At 34.8% G+C, this 23,380-nt stretch overlaps 1 protein-coding gene across 10 annotated transcripts in view; it reads left to right on the top strand.

The window, feature by feature from the left end:
* FMN1 (formin 1) overlaps positions 1-23,380 on the top strand; it is a 187,712-nt gene that overhangs the window by 101,735 nt on the left and 62,597 nt on the right. For all 10 annotated transcript variants that reach the window (XR_010431342.1, XM_064658464.1, XM_064658471.1 and 7 more), the window contains 3 exons: positions 1,554-1,704; positions 11,970-12,057; positions 21,578-21,639. Coding sequence is in view for 9 of the 10 variants with exons in the window: in XM_064658464.1 (XP_064514534.1) it covers positions 1,554-1,704; positions 11,970-12,057; positions 21,578-21,639 (301 nt within the window). In the remaining variant the exon portion in view is untranslated. The remainder of the gene's footprint in view (positions 1-1,553; positions 1,705-11,969; positions 12,058-21,577; positions 21,640-23,380) is intronic.

The following is a 23,380-nucleotide window of genomic DNA, read 5'->3' on the forward strand; positions in this document are numbered from 1 at the left end:
ACAGGAACAAAATATTAATAAAATGTTAGTCGTATTTATTCAGTTTTTTAGAATTAAAAACATTGAAATACTTTGGAGCAGGAAGCTTGAACATTTTGGTTTTACTTTCCCAAAATTACTAGTGCATAATATTTTCACAGTGAATAAATAGTTGGTCCATAAATAAACCTTACTGTAATTCTTCCTATTGATTCACTGAAATCAAATTTTTTTTTTTCTGAAATATTTTTAGTTCACCAAGCTTTTGCAAGATAAGGTCTAAGCATTCTGATGAACTACTGGTCACCAGTTGTAATGATTCGGCGTTTTCATGATCTGTACTAGAACTGGAAAATTCTTCAAGGGTTTGCTGCTCAGATCAGCAGCTCTTCAGGACTTCTTGTTGCAGAAAGAATCCTTCATTCTTCTGGTGTCATAGCTGACACTATGGCTAATATCAGGGAGAGTGAAGCTGTAGAGCTCTAAGTGTTTCCTGTGACACAGAATATGCTGCATCAGTGGATGCTAATGGAAAAAAATAGGCATTCCTTAAAATTCACCATAGTAGACATACAGTTGAGTATTAAAAAAATCCTAAATTTGAAACAAAAAAAAAGGTGCCTTTTGAATTCATAGGTATTCCATTTTGTTGCATATTACATCTGTTTAGTGACATCAGCCATTTGTATTTTATAGTGGTTTTCATCACCTTTTTTAATTGCAAATAATTTCACTGCCTTTTAGTGACATCTGCTGGAAGAACTTGTTTCACCTTCTATTGATAAACAGGCAAGAGGAGCCCTCAGCAGTTTTATTCCACATATTTTCCTGAAGCATTGAAATTTTGATACAAAGCCCTTTCAGAATTGAAGTGCGATGTTTGTAGCACTACATAGTATTTCCCCCAAATCCAGGTAAAACTAGAGGATTGTGTAAACAAGTTTCAGACTGATCCAAAGCTAAATCTGGTCTTGGAAGGCAAAAAAAGAAGGAAAGATAATCCACATTTAAAATTTACAGTTGATTGTATGGAGAAGAATACTGGCTAGGCTCCCAAAATATAAGCCACATAATTATTCAAGTTTGTCAGAGCTGCAACAAGGATAAATATGAGCATACAACATCTGCAGCTAACATGGAGTAAATCAAGTCCTATACAGATTACTCCAAATGCTCTTAAAATATGCTTGGATGAAGTTTGTTCACTATTTGTTGATTTTGTTTATTTTTGTAGGTCTAAATAGATTACTGGGAATTTCTCAAAAAAGCTGCTGTTGAAATACTCCTAATCCTAGTTGAAGTGGCAGAAATCTCTTGAGATGTATTTGCACAAACTGCAGTTGTTGTACAAAGAACTGTACAATTCAAATAATGCATTTCGATAGTCTAGCAGGCATGGACTAAATAGCTAAAACAAATAGCAAAATATTTTGACTCCTTACAAGAACAAGTTGTAGGGGAGGAATGCCCTTTGTGTTCCTTTGAGTTTAAATCTATCATGGATTTCCATCTATTATAGTTATATCTATTATCATAAATGTTTGGAAATTTTATTATTACTTTTCACTTTACAGGAAAACTGCTGTGCCAACTTTATGGGAATCACTAGAAGAACCTGATATACTTGATACTACTGAGTTTGAATATTTATTCTCCAAAGACACCACTCAGGAAAAAAGAAAACCATTATCAGAATCTTACGAAAAAAAAACTAAGGCCAAAAAGGTATTTATTGGGGGGGAGTTGTTTGTTGGGGTTTTTTTGTGTGTGTTATTGTTTAGTTTTTCATTTTGAGAAACTACCTTTTAATTCTTTGGGGTCTTTTGGAGGATGAACAGACAAGCAAAATGGGTGGATTGCTGATTCAAGTCTTGCTTGAGAATGCGAGGTTATTCTTTACTTTGGAAGGTTTCTTGCCTTTGATAATGAAAGTTTCATATTCCAGTGAGGTAGAAAAAGTATTGTGTAGGAGAACTGAATGGAAGTTCCAGTTCATATTGGAAAGTTCCAATATTTCAGGCCATTAGTCTGTCCTTGAACTGATTTATAATTAACACCTGTCATTAAGTTACTCTAGCAAACCTCTCTTTCACTGAGATTAATGTTATTGGAAAAATAAAGTATAAAGAGACATTTTGAATAAGGAATGCCAAATATTTTTTTTCTGGTATAGCTAAAGAGTTGTGTCAGGAAGGGACAGGACAATCATGTCTTTAATGGCCAAAGCTACATGCAGGAGGTATGTCATTGCTGTAGGGCAGGTATTGTCTGCCTCAGACATGATCCACTACAGAGAGAATGTGCAGATAGGAAAAAGAAATGGCATTACTAGTATTTGCTTCCAGAAAAATTCTAGGGTGAATAATAATCAATACTGTTTTCCTGAAACAGCACGGTTACGTGTCAGAAACTATTTAAACATATCGTGTATCATAAATCTCTGAGTTTATCTGCTTGGAACCACAAGAGGGCACTTTGCATGTGAGCTGTGCTAGCTACCTTGGATTTTATAATCTAGAGAATGTGAAACACACACACACACACATATATATGTATACACACACAGGTTGGTGCAATCAGATCTGTCAAGACATCTTGATCATAAACTTCCTGTATTGCGTCTTAACACAATAGCTAATGAGAAGTGTAAGTAAGGCTATAGAACTTATAAAATTCAAACTCATGCGATGCAAGAAGTAAAAAACGAAAAATGGGGCCATGCTGGCATTTGTAAATACAGCCCAAAGAAATAATTGCTACAGTCCTTCAAATATTAGCTTGAAGTTGGACAGGAATATCTCTGTGAGAAATGTTTCAACATATTTTACTTGACAGACGCTTCAAGTGTATGTGATATTTTAGTAGCAGCTATATCCATGAATCCCATTAGTTCCCATCCCATTTCTGATGCTCTATTTCTAGTATTTATTTCATAAATTTACCTATTTTAGAAAGAAGTATTTAATAGAAAATACAGGTTTCTAAATAACTTAGAAGAATATAACCACTGTGAAGAATGTAACCAATGTAGCTTTAATGGAGAATTAATATGTACAGATAAGTGCTTTTGTATTTTAAAATCTCAGCAATTAAGGAAGTAGACTCATTTCTCCAGATGGGCGACAGCAAAGCAGGTACAGGATTAGACCTGTATCCTGAAAGATGAAATTGTATTTTTCCTTGCTGCTTTGTAAACCAACCTACCTGTTACAGCAGCGTGATTTTTTAATGATCTCTCTTAGCTTTATTCAAAATTGAATTGAATAATAGTTACAGAAAATAATGATATAATAATAAATACCAATTTTTTGAGCAACCAGTGTATTGTATTGCAAAGATATCCTCATTATTTATGTCACTGTTTGAATGATTCTGCTTTTGTATTAAAGGTAAACTTACTGTTTTAAGACAAGGGATATATTTCCTGAAATTAATGAAATGAAAAAGATTCCTTTAAAGTACTGTGTGAAAATACAAAACCAAATTTCGTAAGAGATAAATTAAGAATATCTATTGCTATGTCATATGGGATTATGATCATGGCGTTAACAAACTGTGGGCTTTCCGTGAGAGTTTAAAAACTTGGGGTTAGCAGTATTCAACTTTCCATCATTTGGTCAATTGAAAATTTAGAATTGAAACAAAATTTTAATTTTCTGAGTACAGAAGCATTTTCTTTTTGTATATCATGCGTCATAATCAAGTTCCTTATGCAACTGGAAGTAAGATTTTATCTTTTGAATTAGAGGAGAAGTTAAATTTCTCATTTAACTAGGCTTTATAAAATTAAGGAGACTAACAATAGCCTGTTGAATTATTACATCTTTACCATTTATTTACATTTCTCTTGCAGTTCCAAATAAAACAATATTATTCAATTTATTCTCAGAATCATTAGTTTTGTGAAACTACTTGGAATGATCACGCTTAGGCCATGAAATGAATGCTTCTTTGAAAAACCTACAGAAATTTCACTTTGTTCCGTTCTTACCCGTATGTCGACGTTGTAGGCACCTTATGGCGAAACAGATTAAAAAATTCACTGTAAGCTGTGCTTTTTTTGCTTACAGCTGATAGACATCTGCCATTTTCCTCCAGAAATATCTAAATGTTGTCCTATATAAGCTGCAGCAGAGGAGGCTTAGTGTGGACATTAGGAGGAATTTCTGCACAGAAGGGGTGATTAAACATTGGAATGGACTGCCCAGGGAGGTGGTGGAGTCACAGTCCCTGGAGATGTTTAAGAGAAGACTGGACATGGCACTCAGTGCCATGTGCTAGTTGACTGGGTGGTGTTCAGTCATAGGTTGGACTCAATGGTCTTGGAGGTCTATTCCAACCTAATTGATTTTGTGATAGAACGGATGGTCTGTTTTCCATTACCATTTGGCAGGTTATGCTCAGAAGGGAAACTTCTGAGTATATATTCATGTTATATACACTCTTACATATATAATGTAATTACAATATAATATATAATTTCTAAAATAAATATTTATAGTATAGACTGTATTTATATTCATACATATACGTGCAGTGTCAAAATGGGAGACAATGTGAGGACTTGGTGTGCTTCTGTGCTGCTTGTAGTTACTTTGGTATTTTCACTTATTACTTCGATAATGAAATACAAACTCTGCAGCCACCACCTATTTGCAAAAGGCTTCAAATGTACTGAAGTACAGAAGCTTTCATGTATCTGAGATATGGTCTGAAAGACAAGGATAAGCACTAAGCTGATGCAGTTAACCACCAGGTTAATACAGTTAAGGATACTCAGCTACCTAAGAATAAGATGGGGTACAACCGGCTAACCGAATGGGTAATTATTTAGGAGAAAGGGTCTTGCCATTATAATGGCTCACAGGAGAAACATGAATTGTCAAATTGGGGTACTACCAAAAGGAAAAACAGAACTCGGATAGATCAGTAAAAGTATTGCTTGCAAGACAAAACACTCAGCCATGTCTCAGTTGGGAACTGCATCTAGATTTAGGCACTACAGTCCTTCATTTAGAAAGTTTGCTAACTGTAAAGAGTCAATAAGAGGGAGAGTGGTGAAAAGTGTAAAAGTAGTCCCTGAGAAAAGAATTGAATTATTATGATTATTTGGTCTAGAAAGGAGAAGGTTGATTGGGACGCAGAGTAAGTGTAACCAAGTGCATGCAGCTGCTGCAAAGAAAAATTATGAAAGGGTTTCTTAACAGTAAGGATACCAATGGAATGCAGAAGAGTTTTGGCTAGGGAAATTGGGCTTCTCTATTGGGAGATCTTTAGGAAAGTTTGTTTAGAATGATACACATATAGTTGATACTGTCCTGAAGTGCAGAAATGCTATGGATGACATTTTGAGTGCCTTTTCAACATCTTGACACTGTTAATCAATTAAAAGGCATGAAGCTCACTTTCTGTCCATTGTCCTATGGATGGAAACAGCTGGCTATCCTTTTTTCAAGAGAAAAAGCACTTTCATAATTCCCAAATTTGTTGCTTTCATGCCTGACAAAAATATGACTCACTGAGTTACACAGTTTGTAGAGGCTTCTAAGTGGGGGAAAAAAGGAAGGGAAATTAAGAACCTTCCAGCAGCAATGGTGATATAAGTTCTTAAAGGACTGCATAGAGGGTGATTTAATTTATTTTTAGAAACATAATAACTTCTTTTGGAAAATATAGCACATTCAACTGGTAGTGATACAATGTAAAAATAATATAGGTTAAATGGAAGTCAGATACTTTCTAGTACTTTCTAGTACTTTCTAGTAAACTCATATATACTTGTAGTTAGTTATGGTAATGCTTATTTGGATTTAGAAGCTCTGAAAAGTGTGTTGCTACTCATGCTTCTTTGATTATCCATCCGTTTGGAAAATTTAGCAGCTTTGGAAGAACTTATTTTTTTGCAACTCTACATCCTCTGAAATAATTCAGGAAACTCTTGTTTCTTGTGAATTTATCTTCTCTGCAAATATGCAATCTTTTATTCAAAGGTCTACAGTATTATGTAGATAATGATAAAAATTAATATTCTGGGTGTTTACATATGTCTTGAGAGCAGAATTTGTCTTTTCTGGTTGGGAGAATTTACTGACTTGAGCAAAATAATGTGCAATATATTTAAATATTAAAATTGTAATTCTTCTCTCACAAAAATTTTTTGAATGGTAAGATTAAATTCATTATAATCTTATATGACGTAATGCAATGCAGTGATTTTTTGGAGATGATGTGCATGAAATGGAAAAGAGATGATTGCTGACTTTCCCAGAGACTCTAGGTAGATAAATAATATATAGAAGGAGTGGGATTTATTTCACAGTTAGTTCTGAAGTGATTGAATCTATAGCAGGCAAATTTGCAATTTTTGGAAAAAGCAAAAGTTCATTAGCACCTAAATATGAATCAAATAAATTTCTTTCTGATTTTGGCTAATTCAGTTAGCTTAATATAAATGTGTAAGTTACTGGTATGGTGCACCTTGATAATATCCGTTGGATTTAAAACTGTTTATGCCATGTAAAGTGTTGGAGTCTTTAGTTAACCTTTTTCAAATGCTTGTAGGTGGTCCCATTTTCAGTATTACTGAGAAGTTACAGCTTCTTGGAAATCAAGAAAAAGAAGGGCTAGATCTGCCAGTTTATTTTAGTTCATAACTTCAGTTTAGGTATTGATTCTGTTGGACATTTAGACTTTAATTGTCTTTTGAATATGACTCATATTTTGAACTCCTTTTTTTAGAGCATCGCTGACATGCTTGTGAAAGTGCATCTGTTAATCTAGACTGTGTTCATCATAATTTCTTTATTTTCTTATGCTTTGATTTCAGATGGAGCGTTCTGGGCATATGATTTCTACATGTATTCTATTTTCCATTGACACTCAATTAAAAATATTTGTCTAGGAATGTATGATCTCTTTAGAAAAGCAAATTTTAAGTTATATTTGCTAAAATGTAAATGGACTTAAACTATGAAGTTTTATGTACCAAAAATGTACAACTGCAAGTAGATTCAGTACAGTACCATTAAGGTCCATAGCTGCTTATGAAAACAATGGAAACAAAAAACAATTAGCATTAAACTGTAACCTATTTTTCTGGAAGATAAAACCCACCAAAAACCCAAACCTCATCATTGTTTCTGGAAGAACTCTGCTTTTATAGATTTGAATATAATCTGAGTGATCTAACCTCTTTCTCAGACTCTGAAATAGATATTTTCATGTCAGATGAAGGACTGAAGTATTATATGCAGACAGTTTTGCTTTCAGTCATTCCATGTTAATTTATCTTGTCTGTACATATCCATGCAAATTTTTAAGCTGATAGGCACGTTATTGTTTTCAAGTCATAGTTTCTCCCTTTCCTGTTAAATTTGCAGAACCAAAATTCTTATATTACCAAATAGAAGAAAGGCAGAATTAGGACATATATTTTGGGACTAAATAAAAGACACGATTCATTATGTATTAATTCTCTCTAATTCTGAAAAAGGGATTATTTAGAAAAGAACATTCCTTTGCTGCGATTTATTCCATATGCATTCTGTAGCTCCTTTGCTAAACTTAACACATATTTTGAAGTTGTGTTAGTTTTTCCAATATATTTGAGCACTTGTTAGTAATTTATCCTCAAAAACTCAAGTTATTTTCTACATCTTTTCAAGAAACAGGATAGTTGGATGTTTGTGATGCCACTCTGTCTTCATCTTACAAAAAACAAAGAGTAAATGTCAAGTAATTTGTGTCAGGTGTATACTCCAAATGAAAGTCCATCAATCATTTTTGGCCCTTTAGTGCAACGATTATCATTTCAAAGACGCAGGAGGACATTAAAGATAATGGCTTTTCTGTTGTCTATTATCTCTAACAGACTTCACATAATTATTAACATGTGTTCTCATTTAAGAAGAGTGTCAATATTTTGAGTGAATTGCATTTTTTTAACTGAAAGGGATATGTCTGTCAGCAAGTTTTTTGTCCATCTAACTAAATGAGGAATTACAATTAATGAATTTTGTGTTTCCGCAAGAAGGGCAGATATTGCAGAAAATGTTGGAAGCTTTGCAGCGTTGAAACACAATGACTGTCTTCAACTGTCTGCATAAGATAATAAACAGTGTTCAAACTAAAGCAGAAGTAGTAAAATGCTAGTGCATGCTTTTCCGATGCACTCTCACTTTCTTTTTATATTTTGTGATGTGCTGAAAAAAATCACTGACATTTCCTTGTTTATCACAAAGCTCTGCAGTCAAGTAGAATATAGAAAGTATCCATAAGGAGTAAATATCTATTTTGTGGTCTAATTTTCACAGTTTTGATAGGAGTAAAGATACTGAAATTAATTTCTTACTAGCTTATTTCGTACCTCCTGTTTTAGCCTGAGGAATTGCCATTTGTGTGTCCTTTAGCAAAAGGCTAAAGATAGTGGGGTTTTTTTAAGCTAATAAAATTGTAAATAGAATTCTGTCTCCTAAAATATTTTAAAAATGGTTCATCCATGTGAAATAAGAAATAGTTAAACTTGGCACTCCTCTGAGTAGGAATAGAAAGATAATGTCTAGTCTTAAGCTTTGAAATTTCATTGGTAACTCTTGGAGTATTTATGTAGAATGGCTTGAGGGGCATGATCTTTGGCTTCTTGTGCATGATCTTCTGTTTGAACAGGGTTTCAGCAGTCTACTTATGGGCCCAGGCGGTTGACTCACTGTAAAAGTTAATGAGTGGGAATAGAGGGAAGCACTGTGATATGCAGGACAGCTCTTTAGCTTATGGCTTCTCTCAATAAATTTAAATATTGTGGAAAGAATCCCTGCACCACCAGGAGGAAGGATTTAGCTTTTAATCACTAAAGTAAACTGAGTCTCTTCAGATTTCAGCACCAGTAAGTGTCCTGGACAGAATGTAGACATTGCAGTTAGACAAAACAGTGAAGTCTGGTTTATAGTATTCAATGAAATACATTTCTGCCTATGTTAGAGAAACACCTTTTAATGGAAATGACAGAATAATTTACGAATGTATTCAAGCTTCAGTATATCTTCACTTTTAAATTAGATGATAAATATTTGAAATATGTAGAAGAGACACTTGTGTACAGCAAATCAACTAACTTAATAACATTAAAAAACAGGGAAAAACCACATAGAGCAAATAATGTTATGGATTACTGACATAAATGAATTATCACCAGCAGTCACAATTTTGTCACTAAGCCAGAATGATGCATTCACAGTCTGGAGAAGCAGCATGCAGTTGGCAAACCCCACCTGCTGACATAGCAGCATCAGCTGGCATCAGCTGGATTTTAGCTGCTTACCTGTCACTGCCAGCTACAAGCAAGTCCCAATATGCTGAGAAGTGATCAGTGATTTGTCTTTTAAAAGCATAGACTAAATAGTTCAGTGCAGTCTTTACAAACTTTCCTTTTGGTTGCTTTATGTTTTTATTGGACTAAAAAAGTGCTGATTTTTTTGTGTCTCCTTTCTATTTGGAATTCACGCACATATTTAATTCCTTCTCAGTGACTTTCCCAGAATAGCTGTAATTTGGGACAAAATTAGTATCTCTGAAAATTTGTTCTCTGTTTTACTACTGATTATATCTTTAGATGCAATATCTTACAAGGTACACGTTGTTTCTAAAAATCTATGATAGAAGTCCTGTATAATCCTTAACGTTATAACTATCGTTTTGGAATAGTTTTATGCCCAGTTTAAACTGTTCTGTTGTCTTTCTCCTCCATTTTTGCTCCCTAATGAATAAAGTATTAGCCTTCAGTTACTTGGTTGAAGTTGTTTTAGGTAGTCTGTGTCTAGTTTGATGCCTGGTAATTGTGACCATGTGTACATTTGTCTAAAATGCATGTGAACATACAGTCAGTTGCCATTTTAAAACATGAATCTCTGGTTTAGCTTTAAAACATACATAGGGTCTTCTTTCATTTCTTTTTTCACTTTTTCTTTCCTTTTTTTCTTTTAAGGAGGAAGTCTTACTTAGCAATGTGAGTTAGTTTGATCGTATTTGGAGAATATATTAACACTAAAAAAATACTTCAATAGAATGATTTCAAATGTCATATTATCTGCAATAGCTATAGTCTGGAAAGGTTTTGCCTCAAACTAGGCATGTCTAATGGGGTTTATGACAACCTATGAATTTGCCCTGAACAAGGTCAACTTGGAGGTCAGTGAATGCTATACAAATTGCATACTACACAACCCTGTAATTATCCCTGTAAGAAGTTAATGTGCTTCGGAGTTCAGCAAATTCATGTAAGCTTCAGAAATGACCATGATAAACCATGCAGTTAGTTACATTTGCTCAGTCAGCAGGATGCGATGCTTCTGCAGTGCTCGTTAAAGGTAACTTGTAGCCAAATCGTCTTGTGTACTCAGGAGATAAAGAACCTGAATTCTTTGTCATTTGAAGAAAACAATTTTAACAATATCACTTTCTTAATATCCAGCTTACGTGCCATACATAGAGGCAGAGAAATCTCTCAGGATAGATTTTTCTTCAAATTTTGGCAGAAAATATACAATATCTATGTTAACATAAGTTTATTAAATTTTGATTCCCTACAAGAGGGGCATAAAATATCAGTCAAATCTTTGTTGAAGACAGCATGTGTTCCAACTTGTTATAAATAAGAAGTATCGTTTCTCTTTTTCCTGTATTTGTCAACAAATCTACTTTTGTATAGGTGAATGACTAAATAGTTGCACAGTTAAATATTCCTAAATCACATAAAACATGGGAAATGTTTGTATGAGTTAGTATAATTTTTTTTAATTAACTGTCTCTAATGTGAGCATCTACAAAAATATTACAGGAATAAGAGATAACAATTACTTAAAGTTTTTAACATTATTAAATATCAAAATATTAGTGTCACACAAAAATTAAAATTAAATTTGGAAATAGATTAAATATTGTTCAGATACTAAGAATCTGAATTTTTGGAAAACATAGCTATTAGTTTTAATCTTTCACATGAATTAGTATTTTTAATAGTTCTTGTTCATCAGCACTAGGAAGTAAGACGACTGCTTGGATCTGAACACTTCTAAGAACTTGTGTCTGTATTGCATTTTGTGATGTGCTGCTGTCATATCTTCCTTATGACATAAATCAGAATCACAAATAACAACAGTCCAAACATAGTGGGAAATTTGTTTTTGACATTTCTAATATCGGAACTACACTTCCTGAAGTCTGATGGTTTACTTTACTTTATTTATGAACTGATCCACATCATTGTCACTAATTTCAACCAGCCAAAATAACTTCCTTAAGGTTTCCCTTTCTCCTTTTATTTCTTCTCCCCCAGCTGACATCTGAAAATATTACAATCTGAATGTCAGTATATTATACTATCAAGTGTTGGTACCCAAAATGTGAACAAAATCCTCAAATCCCTGTGAAGTGTCAACAATGTGGGATAAGCACATTCAGACAAGAGTGAAAGAAATACTTTCAGTAGTGCCTAGTGTTCCAGAAATAGTGTTGAGAGGGCACAAAAAGACAATTCTTCAATTCTTCTTGGTCAGGAGTTGATCCTTTGTTCAAAAAGTAGACATAAACGTGTTCACATTGAAATGTAAACTAGCAGACAAGCTAAGGAACTTGGGATGTAGAGTGTCTTAAATAATTCTTAAATTTCACCTTAAGAAGAAGGGGGAAAAACTATATTCCAGAATAAATATCCTATGTGCCTTTTTTTCCCCACCTGTTTAATAGCATCCTACAAGTAAGAAGTGATGTTCTTTACTAGACCTGGTGATAATTCAGTCTTATGTTTATAAGCTGTTTGTTAAGGTGCAGAGCATGAAGATAAGATGAAGGTCTTACTACCACATTTAGTTAATAAAATGGTTTGATGTTTGGAGAAACATTGAATTCAATTCACGAATTAGCTTCTGTTGTTAAAGTGAATGAATCCTTTGTAGGGTGTTCATTTGATCTCAGATCATTTTGCTTCATCTTTCTAGATTACCAAATTGTTGGATGGAAAACGGTCTCAAACCGTAGGAATTTTAATATCGAGTTTGCATCTGGAGATGAAGGATATTCAACAAGGTAGGTGTTTCTTACACTTAGTATATTGTACTTCCTTGGATATTTTCTCATAGTCCTCAGAGAATGTCTTAAATTACAGATTGTGCTTTGTATATAGTCCTCTAAGCTATCAGAATAATAATTTTTCCATTATATTCCACTACATGTAAAAGTTCCACCTAATAATCAGAATTGAATTTAGGTACAGCTCCTTCTGTAGCATTCCAGTTAGCATGTAATTTTCAGTTCAGTATTTTCATATTTCTCCCCTGCAGTTCCCTGCTTTTTCTAAAGCAAGTCCTCCACCAAAAAAATTAAATGAATGGCTTATACATAAATCTTTAGGTCTTCAAACATGCAGTCATTATTTGTTTAATGTTTAAATTTTGCTTCATTAGCAGTGTAAAGTACATCCCAAAATTATGTTGCCACATAACAAGCAGAAAGAAAATTACTGGATGGCATTTTTCAAAGAGTAGAGCTACACAGTGTGTAAATTCCATTACTGGTAGACATTATTTGAGTTTGCTAGTACAACTGTAGAGAAATACAGACTTTTCAGAACACTGGGGTAGTTGAGAGTCTGCTTATGTTCTGGATTTAAAAAGATATTGTTTAAGGATATTGTTTATTTCTTTTTCACATTAAGAAAAGGAAAATATTCACCATTTAAAACAACTGCTGGAAGAACTCAAGTTGATGTCTCCTTTTTTGCTATTGTTTTCCCTCCATCACATGCAAATACTGGGTAGGGTGTTGAGATGCTGCTGGCATTGATTATTATTAATTTCAAAAGAGCCTTTGAGCATCTAGCACTTTAAAAGCAAAAGGGCTTACAGATGTCTCTTGGGATGCAAGGGAATAAGGAAAAGAAGGAATAACTTTATCCCTGCCAGTATTGTGTGAAAGGTATCAGAATGAGATGGAAAAAAACTGCTGTTACTAAAGGTCTGAATAATTTGCTGGCAGAAGTTACAGCAGCATAGGGATACGATAGAAGCTGCATTATAAAAACTGGGTAGTATTCTTTAGTATCTTCAGAGATGGTTTTTATTACTTTTTATTTTCCATGCCATGATGTTCTACTAAAGTAGAACATCTCTATCTCTCTCTTAGTTGTTTGCTATACTCCTATAGCTTTTGAAATCTTCTGGCCAATTTATGCCAAATTTAAGAGAACATAATGACTCAAATATTTGGGTATGTATACATTAGCATTTTTAGCTTGAATCAGCAGTACACTTTTGAATCATATTTACTAGTTATCCCCTTTGCTGTATTTGCATTGCAAAGCATTGCAGAGCAGTTTCAGAGTGCACAAACATCCTTCAGAATTAAATTGAGATTTGCTTTAGGAGAGTGCCAGTAGTGTCCACCTATAGCAGGCTCTAAATACCCCAGGATCAAATCAGAGATAGTTAAAACTCCCTGAAATGTGTATAGTGTGAACACTGAATCCTCAGCATCAGCTGTTGCTGTCTACAAATCTAAAAACTACACTACTTGCAGGTGCAGACATAGCTAATGTAGTCCTACAAGTTTAATGAAAATTAGGGTGTTGGGAGAGAAAGACAGCGAAACAAGTGCTGTCACTGAAGAAAAGTTTATAACTCATCACCCTCTCTAGTCTGAGGTAGCAAATGACTGGCATGTCACCACATGTGTTGCTCAAGGAGGCAATAGGATATGCTGTCTCTTGCTTATGGAAAGAGCTAGGAGTTACAAACACAATTTGGGAATACTGTTAGTGGAACTTTAATAAAAAAATTACAAAGCAGGATGAGTGATTCTAATAAAAATCCGTGTTCAGTGACTACCTAGGGATAAAACCCCAGTTCACAAGACTGAGGGAAAACATTGTTATATAGAGGGGACCTTAAGAAATGCATACAAATATGAAGACAAAAGTGGAATTATCTTGTTTCTCTTTTAGTGTGTGTTTTTCCCATAGCATTTTATGTAATTTAAATCTGTGTGCAGTCCTGCCTGTCAGCAGAAAAATTATTTGAGGCCTACTGTAGTCAATGCACTGGATGAAAAAAATTTGTAATAGGCTAAATGGCTCATGATAACACCTAACCAAAAAAGCATGTGATCATAGGGTCATGACTGTCAAAGATTGTGGGTTTTTTCATTACAAAGTGAAGTTACTAAGAGCTACCTCTAAGAAACATGCAAGTTAAGCACTCATCTCTTTTTTCAAGCCAATTTTCATGGCCTAATTCAGTACATGAAAAACAGGGAAAAGTTAATGGTCTTTGACCACTTGCAATGGAGAATGGAGAAACTTGAGGCAAAAGAAAGTCAAAAATTAAAAAAAAATATTTCAAGTTTTTCTGACAGTGTTTGTTGAAAAGTTATGTACAAATGAATTTACTGTCTATGTATAGTATACCGTTTGCTCTACTGTATGTAGCAGTTACAGAAATAAAGAGAAAAACTCAAATAAACTGCCCTGTGCATACACATGCATGCAAAGTTGTAGAGAAGACAAAACGAGAAATCACGAGAAAAATTACACGGTCCTTTAAAATAGTGTGAGATTTCTGCATCTATAGGATTATGCTCTCATATTAAAGCACAGAACTTCACAGCATATTCTGTAGATAACTTGGCAGTGCGAAACAAGCAAGTGAGCGTATGTGGCACTCAGATGCTTCAGTTTGCATCTGACGATGAGCCAGCTGCCACACTTCAGGAAGGGAGTCTTCCACACGTGTTGGTTTGAGAGAGTGAAATGCATCCTTTGCAGATAAGTTTAAATTCATTCTGTGTCTGAGTACAGTCTAGGGAGAAGACAATGTAAAACTGAATAATTATTTTGAGTAGTGTTGGTATTATATGATGCAGAGGAAAAGTTGACACTGTCATGCTGCACCTGTCCTAATATCTTCTAGATAGGTGGGAGAGAAGAACAAATCCTAGGTCCTGCAATGTTCTGAGAACACTGGTGAATCTGGTACTTGTGAGAACAGTATAGTTTTTAGTTAGACCACTATTAACACTATTCATTTCCTGAGCAGAAGAAGCAGGCAGAAAATCTGTCTGACTCAGTATGCTATATTGGATCTTTATATTGAAAAGACAAATAGCAATAATCAAATTGTGCGTAGGTTTGAGATTATTTTTAAGGCTCTTTCTCCATATTTTTTTAAAACCTCTGAAAAGAAGAGGTGAGGAATAGTGGAGATCAGTTGTTAGGTAAGGGACATGCTTTAACAGTACACACTTAGAGAAGTAATCTCCATTTTGTATTAATCCACCTGTATCTTTTCCTGTCATTGTTCAGCTGAAATCTTACAGCTTGAAAGACAAACTTGTGGCTCAAGACTATTTGTGTGGCTTTGCTGTTGAAATATTATAACTCGCTCCACAGTGAGGTGATTCAGTTCTGTTTGTAATGGGAAATGCTGTTTATAACTGTATATGAAAACCCTCTGTGGGCCCTTGGTCCAGCTTTTTACAAGGCAATGTTCCACTTGCTGAGACAGTTCCAATATAGTAGCTAGCAATAGTAGTGCACTGGAAAAACATAATAATGCTCTTTTCTGCAGTGTATGTCATCTGTGCTAGCTTTCCATGAGCTACTGAGATCTTTGTTCAAGACTTAACTAGCAAAATTGTGGGGAGGCCCAGATGAGAAAACTTTTAGTTTCAGAATATGGGATGTTAATGAAATGTAGATGCCTATGTTCAAAGGAGTAATTCCCCCAAATCCCTCCCTACCTCCACAGCACCTGCGTTTTGCCACTAAAATTGTAGGGCATCAGAAGTTCTGCTTCTCTGTATTGCTGGAAATGTTTCAGTAATACCCCTGATTTCCATCAGGACACATTAACTAGGTGGTCTACTGGTATACATGGTGCTATATTTTCCACGGGATTAATCTGTAAGATGCAGTAGATCACACCAGCTGCACACCTTATAGCTTATTGTACTCTCTGTGGTAGTAAAGTGCCATATTACTCCCCACAGAACAACTACAGGCTTTGCTGGTACATTTGCCAAAGCAAGAGTAGCTGCGCTGTAGCACTACAATACTGACAGAATGTAGTCTATATAACAAAGAGGAAAATAACATTGATCTTTAGCATTGAGACTAATGCTAATTTAGTATTTTTTTTCCTAGATTTTAAGCAATTAAATATATTGTCCAGGACTCCATTTATTACATCAGAGTAGCACTGGCCAAACTGTAATAGCACATATGGGGACTTGGTATGTTTATTGGACATTTGGAACATTCCTGTGTTCACCAGCTCTGTAAATTATCTATGCAGAAGCACATTAAGATTTGAAAATGTTAGAGAAATGTATTTGATCACACTTAGATGGGATGGATTAGAGTGGAATTCGTTAAAAAGCCTAGATCATGCCATCTGCTTTTGTAGATTCACCTTCATTGTTTTTTGTGGAGAATAGCAGAATATATTTTTGTTACAGTGTCACGGTAATGATATTCTGATGGTGAGCAATGCAAAGAACTATCATGCCACAGAAGGGGACAAACTGTCTAGAAAAAACATAGTTATGATAGTATTGTACAATGTCAGTCAACCAATTGAAAAGTGTCTGACTGGTTTTCTTCAACTTAATGATTTACCTTCCATTGTCAACATACTGAAGTAAATAATTGGAGGAATGTGAACTTCAGATTAACTCAGCCAGACTGATGATCAGTCTAATAATCATTTTAATTCAATATTATATTTCTAATCATCCCATGATTGCTGTGTGGTCTTCCTCTGATGAGAGATCATAGCAGTTATATAAATAGGTTGCATTTTCTTAGTGCAGTTTATAGTTTACAGCACATCTGAACTTTAGAGACCAGTATCATTGTTAACCAGGCACTTTCTTAGCATCTTAAAGACTATGTGTTATATGCTAAAGCCAAACTATTCCAAGGCAGCTCCAATTTGTGTATTAGCCATACCATGCAGCAGTTTCTCTGTTATATTTTGGAAATACTTCTGGGTAAAGAGAATTGCTTTGGAATATTTCTTACTTGCACTATGTGCAAAGAGTTTTATGGGGTTTCAGCTGAAAGTGAAAGTGGAAGTATGGATTATAAGGGTTTAAAAACTGTTGTTCCAAAGTTGAGTGACTTTCCCACCTACACAGAACATTACATGTATGCATTCTATGTATACTGTATACTATGCACGAAGTATAGAGATAGCTGCATACCCACCTCAGAAGTTGGGAAACGGTTTTCTTTGAAATTAAATTTTCTTTAAAATTAAATTCTCTTTTTCGGGAAAATTCACAACATACATTTTTATGAATCTGCCTTGGGCATCCAGCATGATGTGAGTAGGTTAACATTAGTGCTAGAATCTTTTGCTCATGACTTCTTTCAGGAACTGAGCTTTCTTAGTTTTCTAAACCCACACTGTGCCCATGGTGCTTCTTTGTTATGTGTATTTTTTTGTGTAGCATGACAGTTAAATAGTGGAGAAAACCTTTAAATAAGTTTATAACATATCAATTTGTCAGAAGTAAACAAAAGTGATTTGGATATTTTAGGCAGTTTTGCCATGTAGGGATTTGTATTTTACAGTTGTTGTCATTGTCTAATTGACCAGATCGGTCACAATTTAATTTCAGTTTCCCAGTGATGGGCTGCATATTCCCATGAAATCAAGCCTTACTCAACAGAATGTAGAATATAAAACAATTAAATACTTCCAGGTCAAATACATGTACCTTTGGCAAGCTCTTTTTATTTAAATAATGTATTTTTGTTTTATCATTAGAGAGCAGTTAAGGTGATTTCTTCATATTTCACAGTCTAATTGCCATATTAAGTGGTTTGATATTGCTGAGTATATGTAAGCTCTGTCAGCAGGACTTAAATCCTGATTTAACCAAAATGTGTTTAGTAGGAGTGAGGCTGTATATCAAAGTCAGACTTAAGACTGTTGGTATTTAAGCTTGTTAAGAGGAGATAAGTATATTTTTCATTTTAACCTCTAAGTTCTAAAGTTGTCTGTAGACTGCACACAGTATGCTTTAAATTCTCAGCTTTTCTTTGGTTTTCATTTTTGAAGTGATCAGAGTATGAGAAATCTGTGCAGCAGGGAATCTGTTAGATTCATTTTTTAAAAGTGAATTATGTTAAATACCTTTGGTATAAGTTTATATTCAAAGCAATGCTTTGTATGGGAAATGTAGTTGGCAAGTATTTTTATGTGTGCCTGTTAGTTTGAATGCATGATGCTGATCTGTTTTTTGTCCTAGCTGACGGTTATTATAGCCTAATGGGTGCAACCCTGCACTAATGATCCTTGTGTATATAAATTCTTCTTCTTGTGAGCAGACACCATAGGCCACATAAAAATGTTTGCCTCAATTTCCCTGCAAAAAAGGATCTCAGAAACCAGACTTGGCCAAGTAACAGATTTTTTAAAGGTAGAGGAACCCAATAAAATTACCAGCTTTTCACAGCATGAGTCTACTTCCTTTTGACATATTGTGAGGTGTAGGTGAAATATTCTAACTAAACTGACAGTGTAAGGAAGACAGCTAACTAGAAAGCAAGATGAAAGTAAAAATCACCAATGATGATTGATATTGTAATAGCTATTAATTGTTTTGGAGCCTCTTTTGTAGATTTATGATACTTCACCTATATTACTTACACTTACGTAAGTCTCAGTATAATGAGATTTAATGCAGTAAAGTATTATGGTTAAGTTCACTGTATCAGGAAGAGCATTTTGAAAAACTTACCAAGGTTCATATTAATTTTGATAATGTTAATATACATATGATTAAAAGTGGGGTTTCTTTTTCACAGAAAAATTAAGAAGCTTTTGTTCCTTTAAGTAGAAATCAAAATAATTATTTTCTTTGATCTAGTGTAATGGGGTTTTATTCAGCTGTTCAAATTCAAGTTAATTTATTCAACATACCTTGAATGTATTGTTCATTACATATTTTTAGAGTAAGAATACTGAGACACCTGTGAATTTGGGGATTTCTTCCAGCTTTTCAAAATCAATGCTTCTTTTCAAAAAAACGGGCCAGTCTTCATAAAATTTACATGTTTTTGTCTTCTGCTCCAAATGTGTATGGCATAAAGTTCAATCAGTTTGAGTGAAAAAAATAGAGAAGGACGAAGATATTAAAATACATAAAGATGAAATAAAGGAGGCTATGTAGATTTTGGCAGTACTTCTGACTTCCTGGGAATGTGTCTCTACATACATTGGTATCCTAAGATGTCCAGTTATCATTAAATTGAGTAATATGGTCAGATTTTTAACTGCAGGTTGTCTGCATGGACATTGCCAATTTTAGCAGTGCAAGTTGTAAATCAGAAAATATTTTCCTGGAACTTTTATACAATCACATACTTGTTCAAAGAGAGAAAATAACTCATTATATGTTTCTTAACAATGATTATTATTAATTCTGTGATTTATGAGGTTGTATTTTGTTAGTTTAATCTCAGACACTTTTTGTTTTATCATGTCACTTCAAAATGATGATTTGTTAGAACTGATGTTGAGTATAGAAACATGGATAAGATAATAGAGCATTAAAAACTGCTTTGTGATTCTGGGGCCTTTTTGGTGACAAATCTCTGGCTAAAAATTTCAGTTAGGTTTAAAACTCTTAATATTCTTATTAAAGTGCTCTTTTTATTAAACTACTTGCTGTCATCATAATAGTTTTGTACCTAAAAAATTGACTATTAGTTACATGCTTTGCATTTCTAGTAAAGGTTCAGTTTTTCTCCAGTAAGTTGCCTTTTCTACGTAACTCTAGACAAATAAATTTCTCCTTGTAAGCAGATTTGAGAATATTCTAAAATAGGATGAATGTTGAACCACAAGGGAAGCTTCTGAACTCAATTAAATATTTTAAAATATTCACAATTAAATATATTGAACCGTGAAACCAATTTTCCAAGAGATTTTCCAATCTCTTAGGTTCTTTTGAAATTACATTGGATAATACAGAAGATAATGCATCTCTTGAAACTGTCTTACAGGAGACATCTCTTAAATTCAATCCTTAATGACTTTTCTTTAAACAAAGATTTTTGTCAGTCTCAGTTGTTCAGGCTTTACATTTGGTTACACACTTGAGCTTTTTTGGAATCTTTGCAGTAGTACAAAAATAGTTGGAGATACTGCTTTTTTTCACTGATACTGTTTTCTCTATAATTCTTTACTTCTAACCAAGGTGTAATGTCAACAGACAGAATCATAATTGACAAGCAGAATTTTAAAGCATTCTAAATGTCACTGGACCTTTTAATAAAATTAATTAGCCTGCCACAGGGAAAATTTACTAGCCTGCTGGTAAATTTCACAATGTAAAATCATGGGGTAGGTGGTAGAGCAGGCGAAAGCTTATTACTTTTAAATAATTATTTAAAGATGTGTGCCTTGCCCCTTTCAAACATGGATTGCAAATGCAGCAAGAGCTTTTAAAATCTTCTAAATTCAGAAGCAGTCAAATTTCCTTTGAAGAAATGTAATAAAATTAAAATCAAAAGTTATCAGGTAGTAGCTAATGATGAGTCAGTGGTTACATGGAAAACTGGTAGAGGCCTTAAGCTTGATTTTTTGGGGATTAATGTTCTCAGTAATATTTAAACATAAGTCATGAGTTCAAAAATTGTGCCCAGTCCCATTATGGATCTCAAGGAAAAGCTGATTTCAAAAAATTTAAACATCCACAGTTATTTCCATTCCATTGTGCATCTCTTAGCTTCCTGGAATTTAACATTAGAGTGCATTAGAAAGCACAATGAAATAATCCCATTTAGTTTTCAGAAGAGTACCAACACTTGCCTAAGTAATGGGATTTTCAAATGTTGGAAACACCTAGCATCATATTCCAAACTTAGTAAAATCTGAAACTAAGATAGGAGAGATTTTGAGACTTCTCGTTTTTGGTAATGAGGCATAATTAATCATTAGAGTGTACTTCATGTGTTTCTGTGTGATATTGAAAAGTATTTATCCAGAAATTGTCATGTAGGTAGTTTTCTAGTGGGTAAAGCTAACTTAAACATGAGACTGCTGAAGGTAATTTAAAAACTGTAGCACAATCTTTTATACTTGCAAATTTGCAAGTTGCAAATTTTGCAAGTTTGTTGACTTGTCTACTTCCCAGGATGGCTAGTTCCAAGACAAGGGTATCTCCCTGATCTCCTGTACACCTAGAGAGACCTAAATACCCTAACTCTCAATTCCTTCCTATCCAGCCTTCTAAGCTAACAGGAAATCTGTGCTGTTCATTTCATTGTACACAATCAGCTGAGTACTTGACTGGTCATATCTTTGACTGATGAGTGTATTAGAGGGGGACAGTAGAACTCTATTCTCCTAAGACAGACTTTATAGAATGTTCTTCCATGAGTACTGTGATTTGAAGTTAGAACAAAAATAAACCACTGAAAATAGTAAAATACAAACTGGATGCATATGTCCTTTAGCTAGGTTAGTACATTTCTCAGGAAAAAGAATTGAACTCTTAAGTATGTTTTCTAGCATCTAATTTGTGTTTGTATTCTATACAGCTATACTGTGCGTTGATGACTCTGTAGTAGATCTAGAAACACTGGAAGCACTATATGAAAATGTAAGTAAAGACGGGGCAACGATGTGGTTAATCACCATAGTATTTCAGACACAGAATAAATAAAGTTCTATTTTATGTTGTAATTTTAGACTACAGACCTTATGTAGAAAAATTCTTTAGGCAATTTACCACTCATAAAATAGGTAACATAGGGTGACATATGGAATGGAGGGACTGGAATATATGGAGCTTACAATTGGCAGTAGCACAGATGAGAGCCTCTGGGTAAGAATTAAGGGACAAATTAAGCAGATGTCATCGTGGGAGTCTACTATGGACCTCTTGTCCAGGACAATGATGGTGACGAATTATTCTGTGAGGAACTTAGGGACATCTCCAAATCAACTGCCCTTGTTCTTGTGGGAGACTTCAGCTTGCCAGATGTTAACTGAGAGCATCACACAGCTGGGACAAACAGGTCCAGAAGATTTCTGAAACACCCGTATAACTTCATGGTACAGGTAGTAAGGGAGCTGACCAGGAAAGATGCCCTCCTTGATTTGTTTCTTGTTAACAGAGAGAGTTTTGTGAGTGAAGTGGTGATTGGTCTTGACCATGGCATGGCCACAGTGGCCACAAAGCAACTGAGTGAATTTAGGTTAATCAAGTGAATGAATTTAAAATCTCTGTTGACAGAAGGATAAGTGCCAACAAAACCTCAGCCCTGGACAATGAGAGCTGACTTCAGGGTGCTCAGGGAAGTAGTGAATAAGTCGACTGGGAAAACGCTTTTGAAGGTGCTCTGGTCCATCAGTGCTGATCACTTTTTAAATATCACCTCTTTAATGGCACAGGAGTAGGCAGTTTCCAAAATGTCAGATATCAAGCAGACCAGGCAGAAGACTGGCTTGGCTGAACGGGGATCTTCTTTTGGAGCTAAGTCAAAAAAAAAAAAGGTGTATGCCCAGTAGAGGCAAACTCATGTGGGAGGAATATAGAGATACTATTCACTGTTGTAGGGAGAAAATTTATGCAGCCAAAACTCAGCTGGAGTTGAAGCTGGCCAGAAATGTGGGGGACAATAAAAAAGAGTTTTTTAGAATATGTTAAAAGCAAAGGGCAGTGCATAAATAACATCAGGATGAGGATGGTCACCTCACAAACAGGGACAGAGACAAGGCAGAGGTGTTTGACACTTTCTTTGCCTCTGTTTTCAACACCGATGAATGACGGGCCAGCGGGGTTCCCGTGCCCTGAGCTGGAGGACCATGACTGCGAGAATGATCAACTCCCAGTTGACCCTGAAATTGTGTGAGATCTGCTTCTGCAGCTGGATCCCTACAAATCTGGGGCCTGATAGGATTCATCCCAGAATCCTCAAAGAGCTGGCTGATATCATCACGAGGCCTCTCTTGATGATTTTTGAATAGTCTTGGGAATCTGGAGATGTCTCAGTTGACTGGAAGCTGGCTAACGCTCTCCCAGTTTTCAAGAAGAGCAAGAAGCATGACCCTGGAAACTACAGGCCTGTCAGTCCCACTTCAGTGCATGGTAAAATTATGAAGACTATCATGGGAGGTATTGAAAAACACCTGAAGGATAGTGCAGTTATCGGTCACGGCCAGCATGGCTTCAGGAGAGGACAGTCCTACTTGTCAAACATAATTTCCTTTTATGACAAGGGAGCCCACCTGGTTGACCAACTACAGCTGAGTCGGGGGATGTTTAGATTATACATAAAGGAAAAGATTTTTCACCCACAGGGTAGCACTGGAACAGGCTCTTTATGGAGGTGGTCACA

Source organism: Pseudopipra pipra, chromosome 6 (assembly GCF_036250125.1).
Source record: "Pseudopipra pipra isolate bDixPip1 chromosome 6, bDixPip1.hap1, whole genome shotgun sequence".
NCBI lineage: Eukaryota > Metazoa > Chordata > Aves > Passeriformes > Pipridae > Pseudopipra > Pseudopipra pipra.